The 10,748-nt window shown below is 43.9% G+C and overlaps 1 protein-coding gene across 1 annotated transcript; it reads right to left on the minus strand.

Moving 5' to 3' along the window:
- Nucleotides 1-322: 322 nt before the first annotated feature.
- On the minus strand, nt 323-9,298 carry GCNT1 (glucosaminyl (N-acetyl) transferase 1). Its single transcript, XM_006145499.3, has 3 exons — nt 9,246-9,298; nt 4,528-4,676; nt 323-3,603 (listed from the first exon to the last, which is right to left on the minus strand). Exon 3 carries the CDS (start codon nt 3,456-3,458, stop codon nt 2,172-2,174), a length of 1,287 nt encoding a protein of 428 aa, XP_006145561.1. The 5' UTR covers nt 3,459-3,603; nt 4,528-4,676; nt 9,246-9,298; the 3' UTR covers nt 323-2,171.
- Between the last annotated feature and the right edge of the window lie 1,450 nt (nt 9,299-10,748).

Consider the following 10,748-nt stretch of genomic DNA (forward strand, 5'->3'; position numbering starts at 1 on the left):
TCTTAAAATTGCCTACGGTGGTCAGTGTCTTAATGTCTCCAAAGCTTTATGCCTCAGGTGCTCATCTAAACACTGGATGGCAAAGTGGTCGATATCCACGTCAAACTTATTGGCAAACAGGTGGTGCCGGCGTAGCATCCAGCTCAAATCGCCAGCTCCGAAAATGCACACGGAGCGGACGTGCACCCCACTGCAAGGCGGGTAGGGGGCGCCCTTGGAAACATCACCTTCAAAGTACTGCCACTTGACCAGCCTCGCCACCGCGTGCATGTCGGACAAGTCATACTTATGGCTTTCGGACACTTAGGCTGACATGGTTTCAATCCCTGTGTAAAGTTTTGTGCCAAAAGACAGAGCTCCACAATTCCAGTTTGATCTTTGGGTGAACAATATTAACTTGGCAAAATAATAATTTTTAAAAGTCTTCATTTACTTTGAGATGTGAGCCAGCTCTACACAACCCCAAATCATGTGTTTTTTGTGAAAAGAGAGAGAGTAGAACCCATGTGCTGCGAACAGTACCAGCACTGAAACAACTCTGTCCCAAACCTGAAGTTCCCTGCCAGGCCTTCTAACACCATGGGGACAGCAGCACCCTCTTCCTTCCTCACAGGGTTACATGAGGGGGCCAGTTCGTGGACTGGTGGTTAAGGCGGCTGGAGCCCCTGAGGCCAACTGTGCAGCGCCAGCCCTAGACCTAGACCTGGTGACTTGAGAAACACACAGGCCACGTGTGTGTGCATGCCCCAAACCCAGGAAGGAGTAATGAAGGAGAAAAGATTACGGCGTGACCATCACCCATGGCAGGGAGGGTGCTTTTTTCCCTCTCTTTCTCTGTCCAGAGAGTACCCTCTGGAAAATTTAAAGAAAAAGGAAAAGGAGAAAAAAGAAAAAATAAAAAAATTCACAAGAAGAAGAAACTTACAAACAATGGGATAAGAAACCAACTATGAAGACACAGGACAAGGGCTAGGTCCTTTTGAATCAAGGCACACGTGACATCAGGATTCATTGACTCCGTGAGGTCAGACCCAAGTAGATTTAAAGAGCAACAGTCTTCATTTCCTGGGATAGTGTCAAGAGCTGGTTTTGAAAACTCCTCATGGCCTCAGAAACTGTCTAAATGGATTCCTTTTCTTCCTCCCTGCAAACCTACTTCAGCATCCTACTTCTGCGTACTCATTACTGACCATCAGAACTGGGGCAGTAACACAGGTCCCCCTGACAGGACATTTACACAGCTTGGTAGTAAGGTCAGGGATAGTGTGGGAAAAGGATAGAGACAGATATTTGGAAAAACTGAGTGCTACTTCGTGTAGAAACTACAATAAAAAAGAGAGATATTGGGCCAGCAGGTGGCATGGTGGTTGGGGCAACGGATTCCTACTTGGTCGACTGGTTTCACTCCCAGACCCGGTGGCGTGATAAATCACAACAAATAAATAGATAAATAAGTGAATAAATATAAAGAGAGAGAGAGCAAAATATCTTTTCTAATATCTAAGATGATTCGTAGAAATCAACTAAGCTGAAAGTAGCCATTTTTTGTTTTTGAAAACATGTGCATTATTATCAGTAAAAATAAGACAGAAAAAAATGAATTTTAAGTCAAGCCTGTTTTAAGCTCCCTGAGATAATAGAGACATACTACAGGACACGCCATCACAACAGAAACTATGTACAAGGATTGTCCAGAGTACAATCAAATTTCTATTTCCACAAATATAATATACAAGGTAAATTGTACCCTTCTGATTGTCTGTTGCTATAAATGTTCACATCAGGAAAATGATCACATTTAAGATTATCAAAATAATTTTGGCACGCATCAAATCTCATTTTGCTAAGTCCCTGAGTTTTTTTTAACAAACTGAGTTTTGCACCACACTCTTCCCTGGCCACCCCATCCCCCTCTCTCCTGCCTCACTACCCACCACTGGGGGGCGACTTTAACTCCCCCCACCACACTAACTCTCGGCAACCATTCAGGGCTGGCAGCTTTCCGGTCCATCGTGCTCTGTAGATGCCCACATCTTCTCTGACAGGAAAACTCAGAGTCCCTGCCCCAAGGGGGACCCCATATGACTTTTCCAATGCTTATTGAGAAGGCAGAGGAGCCAGGGGGGGTGCATTTTGCGCATCCTTATTATTCTTAAAATTGCCTACGGTGGTCAGTGTCTTAATGTCTCCAAAGCTTTATGCCTCAGGTGCTCATCTAAACACTGGATGGCAAAGTGGTCGATATCCACGTCAAACTTATTGGCAAACAGGTGGTGCCGGCGTAGCATCCAGCTCAAATCGCCAGCTCCGAAAATGCACACGGAGCGGACGTGCACCCCACTGCAAGGCGGGTAGGGGGCGCCCTTGGAAACATCACCTTCAAAGTACTGCCACTTGACCAGCCTCGCCACCGCGTGCATGTCGGACAAGTCATACTTATGGCTTACGGACACTGAGCCTGGCACTTCGGGGATCCTCTGGATTGTGGCCCAGACGTATTCATCTGGGCTGTAGGTGTCTTGTGCCCACGCCATGAACTTTTGGATCTTTTCATTTTCTAGCACATACCCCACATATCCCCTACTGACCACGAAGTAGGCACTGCCTGAGAAAATGGGCGTTTCCAGCGGAGGACGCATTTTGACGGTCCCCGTGTTGGTCAGTTTCCCATTCACGACTGCGTAATGCTTTTTCCATCTTTCTTCCTTATTGGATGGCATCCTCTCGGTTTCCAGGTTGTTTTCACCCATTAACGATTTGAGCTTCCTGACAATTTCCAGGTTGGTTTTAATAGGAAAATCCTGACCACAGAGATTGATCAAGTACTTCCAGTGTGTACTCATTCGGTAGAGGTCTTTCATGCAGTTGAGATCGGCCTGAACTCGACTCCACGATGCATAAACCACACTCTCCAACTGACTGGCCACGAAGACGTTATGGAAACAGGACGCGATGCTGGTCACCGCAGCTAAGAAGGACTCCTCTGACTTTCTGTCCACGTGAATGCAATAGAAATTCTGAGGCATGTAGATGGCCCTCAGGAGCCTGTCAAGCATTTCAATTTTGTGATGAACCACGATAGAATATGCGATCGGAAACTCCGCCTCTTCTTCACTAAGGGGTTCTACAATATATTTGCGCCTCTTGATGAAAGAAGGGCAATCCGAGGTCATGTTTATATAGTCATAGGTCGTCCATCGAGGGCGCTTTCTAAATTTCACGGTTATTGTCTCAAGCTTTACCTTCTGGAGTTCGTCTGCATCACCCTGTAAAACTTTGGTGCAATTAATGTTACTACTGGGATTCTCTTCAACAAGCTCCAGGTGTCTGATGCTTATAAACTCGAGTTTTTGATGAATCCTTAAAACAGAGAAGGTGACAAGGGAAAAAACAAGAATCATCAAGAAGTATTTAGTGGGACAAGAAAAAAGTCTCCTCCACAGCAACTTTCTCAGCATTTCAAACAATTATCAGGGGCTTTCCTTAAAGACTGTTAAGGGCAGTCTTCCAGGCTCCACGTGCCAAGGATTCCCCGTAGAGGCTTGAGAGTGGTCAGTTTCTATTTATCAGGAAGGTTGAGGCTTCATGAGATGGAGGACAACGCTAAAATGAAAAACAGAAATGAGATCGATAAATGCAGTCTTTGCCAGTCTCTTCTCAGCCTCAGGAACTGTGCTCTTTGCTATGAGGCCCGATGTTGAGAACAAACACAAAGTGGGTTAATCAGGGGCACCACGGCGGTGTTCCAGGAAACCCACAGTATTAATGCCAGGTTGGAGAGTGGGAGGACCAACGTCTAATACACAGATACGCTAGAGTATTCTAAGATACTTTTGGGGAGGGGGATGTGAAAAGGCATGTGCACTCACCAGAGACAGAGGGAGAGGGAGAAGGCATCCCCCACAAGGCATGGTCACACCCCAATCGCTTCCCTTCTACTTCCACCCTGTTGGACCCTGGGCATGTTTCCTGAGTCACTGGGCCAGGACTTGATCCACATGGTCTGCCATGTGCCATGCAGGATCCAGATCCCTCAACCATTAGGCTACTGGGGTGGCCTTACAATAAACCGTTTACCTCTCATGTTTGTTGAGGTACAAAAACATAGTTGAAGAATGAACACTGAAACTTTTCAATATTTCATTAGGAAATAACTTAAATGTTAACAATATCAATACAAATAAACAATGGACCATTATTAGCATGGAATAATGTTAAGAAAAGTATTCACGGGCCAGTCAGTGATGTGGTAGGAAGGCAGCTAGATCCTACTTGGTTGACTACACGGTTCAAGGTCTGGACTTGGTGGTCTGAAAAACGCACCGGGGGTGTGGGCATGTGTGTGAAATCCTGACAGAAGTAAGAGATGGGAGAAAAGAGGTTATGGCATGACTGTGCCTCATGGGGGTGGGGGGTGCTTTCTGGCTTTCTTTCTCTCTGTGTCTGTATCCAATGATTGCATGTAGCCTCTGACAAATTAAAAAAAGAAAGAAAGAAAAAAAAAGAGTAGTAGTTAGACGTTTTTACCATTTAGAGGTAAGAAAAGTCTGGAACATTTAGTGTGACTGCAGGTAACATCCTGTGTCCATTCGAAATAGTTCTCATGCTGCTGGGTTTCTTAAGTGGACCAGGCAGCCAGCAAAGGTGATAGGCCCCATGAGGCTTTCTACAAAAATCTGTGAAATAAAAAAGGAAATGTGTGAAGATACATAAATGCACATATGGTATACATACACTCAGAAAGCATACTGTTGAATTAATCCTACGTATTTTACTTATTTCTCAAAATTATGGCTGATTAATTTTTCTCCCAAAATGTCTTGCTTTCTAGTCTTAGATACTTTCCAAATGCTATGTTTGTGGACAGCTAAAGATTTGGAAATATCCTGAAACACAGGTTAAGATTTTGGAATAAAAGCTCTGGTAACATTTTCCAAAACGTGTGCCAAGGAACAGTTTAATGTTCCAATGTGATGGGAAAATCTGACCTGTGCTATCTCACTGGGAGGATTCCCAGTGTTCGCTGGTTTATTAAGAACAATCCTGCGGGACCAGCAGTTGGCGTAACGGCTATGTCACTGGACTCCCATGTAGTTGACTGCAGTTTGAGGCCAGGACCCAGTGGCTTAAACTCACGCTGGGCGTGTGTGCGTGCGTGCCCAAGATCCCGAGAGAAGAATGGAAGAGAAGGAATTGATGCATGGCCATCCCCCCAGGCGGTGATTTCTCACTTTCTGTCTCTCTGTCTCTGTCTTTCTGGCAAGAGTATGCGCCCTATACCAAAAACCTCTCTCATTTAAAAAAAAAAGAACAATCCTGCAACTCAACTAGCCTCTCATCCCATCTTCTTGCAACCATCTTGACCACCATCCCACTCCAAACATTTTTTAGAAAGCAAACATAGGGAGATTCTGTTCAAATATTAAGACTATCTACCACTAAAACATGAAAACACTAAATAAAAATATGCTGTTAAACAATTTCAGCCCCTTATTAGCTCAAGGAATTGAAGAAAATCTCTGCCCAATCATTAGTAGGCCAGTAAGCTAGCTGAGCAGAGACTGAGTGAGTGATCTCACATAACAAGGAGTACAGACCTTGGAAAACCAATCCAGGAAAGACACTAACTAAACAAACAGCAGCAACAGACCCTGGGCAAAGTTTGGGTGGAGGTCTGATTTTCTGAGTTGACATATTACATTATAAGTCCTGGACCTGGTGGCTTGATTTCTCACTTTTCCTGTTTCTCTGTCTCTGTCTGGTTCAATTAAAATATAACGATAATAAATAAAATTACATAAATAATTCTTTAAAAAAGAAAGAAAGAAAAACACGCCAGGCATGTGTGCATGTATGTTCAAAACCCAGACAGAATGGAGAAATGAAAGAGAAAGGATGATCACGTCCCACTGGGCGGCACTTTCTCTGTCTTTTTCTGGCAAGTACACACACCCTGTGGTAATTTAAAAAAAAAGAAACAACAACAAAAAAAGAAATCTGAAATTCAAAAGTACAATTACTGAACTAAATAACTGAGTAGGAGGGTCCGACATAAGTTGAAAAGGGATCAATGAAAATGAAGATAGGCCAATTAGAGTGTTCAAGTTTAAGGAACAAAACAAAGAAAATTTTAGAAAAATAAACAGAGCCCCAGAGACCTGTGAAACATCATCAGGCACATCAACAAATGTATAGTAGGAACCCAGAAGGAAAGTAGAGACAGAAAGAGAGAGGAAGAAAGAATATTTGAATAATAATTGAAAACTTCCAACATTTGTTTTAGAAAATTAATCTGCACATCTGAGAGACTCAAAGAGGTCCAAGTAATGCAAACAACACACAGCACTCTGGCAGACAGTTGGGTGGTTTCTTCGAAAGCTAAAAGTAGCCTACCCATTCAATCCAGCAATTCTAATCCTAGTATTTATCCAAATGAGATGAAAATGTATACCCACACAAAAACCTGCATGTGAATATTTATAGCAGCTTTATTCATACATGCCAAAATGTTTTTAGAAGTTTATTTATTTCTTCCATGAGCAAGAGGAACAGAGAGAAAGAGAACAAGAGCAAGATATAGCACACCCAATGGGGTTTTGAGGCTGTAATTACACCCGTCTCAGCCCTGAATCACATACATATGCCCAGTGTACTCAGGGAAGTCTCCAGATTCAAACCTGGAACCTTTCCATGTGGGTCCGCTTTGCGGAGCATTGCATTTTACTGCTTCACTGTTGTCCAATGCCCAACCTAACTGTCAAATTTTTTAAGCAGTCAGGATGTCTTCCAATAGGTGAATGAAGGGGCCAGCAGGTGGCATGGTGGTTAAAAGTGCTGGACTCCCACATGGCTGACCATGGGTTCAAGTCCCAGAACCGGTGACTTGAAAATCACGTTAGGAGTGTGCATGTATGCCTAAAATCCCAGGAAGAGTAAGAAGAAGGAATTGTGGTGTGGCCATCCCCCTTGAGGTGCTTTCTCAAGATATTAGTAATAGAAGGAAACTGTGAGGGAGTACAAGAACTCCCTGTAATTCCTGTGCAAATTTTCTGCAAACCAAAAACTGCTCTAACACATAGTCTACAAAACTTTTTTTTTTGAGAGGTTTTTGCTATAGGGCATGGGGGCTCACCAGACAGAGAGAGAAAGAGAGACAGAAAGCGAGAAATCACCCCCCAGGGGGGATGGCCACGCCACAATCCCTTCTCCTCCATTCTCCTCTCGGGATCTTGGGCACACACACACACGCGCCCAGCATGAGTTTTAAGCCACTGAGTCTGGGAGGTGAACCGCAGTTGACTACGTGGGAGTCCAGCGACATAGCCATTATGCTAACTGCTGGTCCCCATAGTCTACAAAACTGAAAAAAAAAAAAAAAACCAATTATTTTACACATCTAAGTTCACTGAGCTTCAAAGATGATAAACTTGAAGACCCTCATTGACATACTTCATAATAAAGCTCTTGAAAGACAAAGACAAATGACCTTGAAAATGGTAACAGAAAGCCCCGCTGGTCCTAGATTTTTAACTAGATGGGTAAGTGTCTAGAAAGCAGGCAAAGATGTAAGGAAGCAAGTCTATTTTAGTCTTTGATCCTGCGTAATTTATAACCATGGTAAATAAGACATTTTAATTAACCCCCCTAACTTTAAGACATAGGACATTCTCTTAAGTAAAACTTGGTGAAGAGGTGGGAAAATAGAAAGGAGAAGAAAGTTTAGAGGGAAATAAAAGCATGCACAGATTATTCTAGTTTAACTTTTTAGTCACCAAAAATTATTTAGGTTAAGTGTAAAATCCAACCCAAGAAGACATAAGAGAACAAAATCACTCTTCTATGAGGAGGAAAGAAGCCAGTTGCTGAAGGTGATGGTTTATAGCATGTGACTTTAAAAGGTAAAAATGAGAAATGAAAGAATCCAAAGTTATAAAACTACTGAAAATACACTGATCTTTGACACTGCCAGTAATAAGAAGACAGTCAAGGAAGAGGACAACAAGAAATTATCAAGGGCCCTCAGGTGACAATATGGTCACTAGAATAATTTCAACACAGAATGAATAACTACCCAAGTGTGGTTGAAGATGTTAGTGGGGTGGGGAAGACAAAGTGACCCCAGGGACCATGAGTAAAGAGGCAAGTGACACTGGAAAAGTGGATGGATGAGCGGTAACTGCTTAAGCAGATCCACAAATGCCAGGATGGTGACAGGAAACAGAACCAGCTCTAGTTACACTTTAGGATCTTCAAAAGGCTCAGGAAGGGCACGAGCAGGTGGTGCAGTGGTTAAGGCACTGGACTCCCACGTGGCCAACTGCAGTTCGAGTCCCAGACCTGGTGGCTTGAAATTTACTCTGGGCACGTGGTCTGTGCGCCCAAAAGTCCCAGGAGGAAAAGAGGAGAAGGGATTGCAGGGGTGGTTATTTACCCCTAGGGGGTGATTTCTCACTTCCCCTCTCACTGTGTCTCTCTGACAAGCACATGTACCCTATGGTAAAATGAAACAAAACAAAAACAAAAGGCTCAGGAGGGAAGGGAGGGTGGTGGGGTGTATTTTTTTTTAACATATTTATTCATTATTTTATTTGCCAAAGGATGCCAGAGAGAGACAGGAGAAAGTACCCCTCAGTGGGACAAGGTCATGCCACTAGTCCATCTGTCTCCTTTATTTCTTCATTCCGTCAGGATTGGGTTTTGTTTTCTAATTTGCTATAGGGCGTGTGCATGTGCTGGAGGGTGGGGGTAGGCAGAGAAAGCATTCCCCAAGAGGGATGACCACACCACAATCTGTTCACCTCCGTTTTCCTCTCAGAATTTTGAGCACACATGCACACATGCCCAGAGTGATTTTCGAATCCGAGTCTGCGACTCGAACCATGATATCATCATTCATATAGAATCCTGCCACCTTACCCACCACTCCACCTGGATGGCCCTATTATGTAGGATTTGGGGCATGTGCACACACACATCCAACATGTCTTTCAAGCTGCTGGGACTGGCATTTGAACCGTTAGGTTAGTCATGTGGGATACAGATCCCTTAACCACCAAGCTATTGGCAAGCCTCCATGGAAAGGACTACTAGCTGTTTACAAAGCAGTTCAGTCTCCACCTCAAACCTGGCAGAGACGATTGTCCAGGGTGGAATGCACCAGGCATAATAGAAAGCAGTTCCCACCCAGAAAACAGGGGGGCCCAGGCACATGAATGTTGAAATCTCCTTCCCTAGACTGAGCTTACCTCTATCAGCTCCCAGAACTTCAGCTGTCAAGTCAGGCAGGAGTTTGCTTACTGGGAATTAAGACCAGGCAAAAAAAGATTTATATGTGCTCTTTACATTGTGAGTTCCCACATGTTTCAAGGAGGCAGACTGTACGGGGTAGAGAAAACTATCAATAATATCCTCAGGGAGATAAAAATCATGCCAGGCGCATGTGTGGGCATGCCCAAAATCCCAGAAGGAGAATGGAGAGGGGACTGCTGTGTGGTCACCCTCCCGGGGGATTTCTCACTTTCTTGCTCCCCCTCTGAGAGTGTAAACGGCACTCCAGTGAATGTTTCCAGTTGAACCCAGCTGCAAGACATCCTAGCCCAGGTGCCAGAGATGCGAGTGAAGAAGCCATCAAATGACTTCCACTCCTGGTCATTCGAGTCTCAACTGAATCCATGCCCCACAGAATGCGTGAGCAAAAGGGACCAGCTGATGGCATAAGGGTTATGTTGCTGGACTCCCATATAGTCAACTGCAGTTCAAACAGGTGACCACATTAAAAACATGCAGCAAATAAAAAGAGCCCTTAAAAATTAATAGCATAGGGACCAGCAGTTGGCGTAATGGCTATGTCGCTAGACTCCCATGTGGTTGCCTGCGGTTTGAGTCCCAGACCCAGTGGCTTAAACTCACGCCGGGTGCATGTGTGTATGTGCCCAGGATCCCAAGAGGAGAATAGAGGAGAAGGGATTGTGGTGTGACCATTCCCCCTGTGGAGTGATTTCTCGCTTTCTGTCTCTCTCTGTCTTTCTGGCAAGCACAAGCACCCTATAACAAAAAACAAACAAACAAACAAACAAAAAACCTCCCCACACACACACACAAATAAATAATAGCATATAGGGACCAGCAGGTGACATAGTGGTTAAGGTGCTGGACTCCCACGTGGCAAACTATGTACCCAGCAGCTTGAAACTCACTCTGGATCTGCATGTCTGCCGAAATCCCAAGAGGAAAATGGAGAAGGAACGAATTGTGGCATAGCTATTCTCTTGGGGGTGGGGCGGGGTGGGGTGAGTTTTTGCTTTCTGTCTCTTTAGCAAGGGCACGCACTCTATAGCAAAAATCTCTTGAAAAAGTTAAAAGCATATTGCAAAAATGAAAATTCAATACAGAGGATGGAAGATAAAGCTTAGAAAGACTCTCAAGGAGTTAAGCAAATAGCAAAGTGATCGATAAAAGAATGAGAAAGAAAATGTTGTGTTTTAGAGAACCAGAAGAGGCAATTCACTATCTGAATAATAGAAACTCCAGAAAGAGAAAAGATGAAGGGGAAAAAAAGTGGAAGGAAGTCATCAATTAAATAATGCAAGGCTATCTTTAAAATGAAGAAATAGTTTCCAGATTGCACAACCCCCTGGAGTACCGGCACAATGGATGAAAGTAGGCCCACACTAAGACGTACTCATTAATCACGAACTGTGAGAACAAAGGGAAACACGCCTCTGTCTATCACACAGACATACACAGAA

Source organism: Tupaia chinensis, unplaced genomic scaffold, assembly GCF_000334495.1.
Source record: "Tupaia chinensis unplaced genomic scaffold, TupChi_1.0 Scaffold000147_1, whole genome shotgun sequence".
In the NCBI taxonomy this organism is placed as follows: domain Eukaryota; kingdom Metazoa; phylum Chordata; class Mammalia; order Scandentia; family Tupaiidae; genus Tupaia; species Tupaia belangeri.

Coding starts and splice junctions, on each gene's coding strand:
- GCNT1 (XM_006145499.3), bottom strand. CDS start 3,458: ATGCTGAGAAAGTTGCTGTGGAGGAGACTTTTTTCTTGTCCCACTAAA.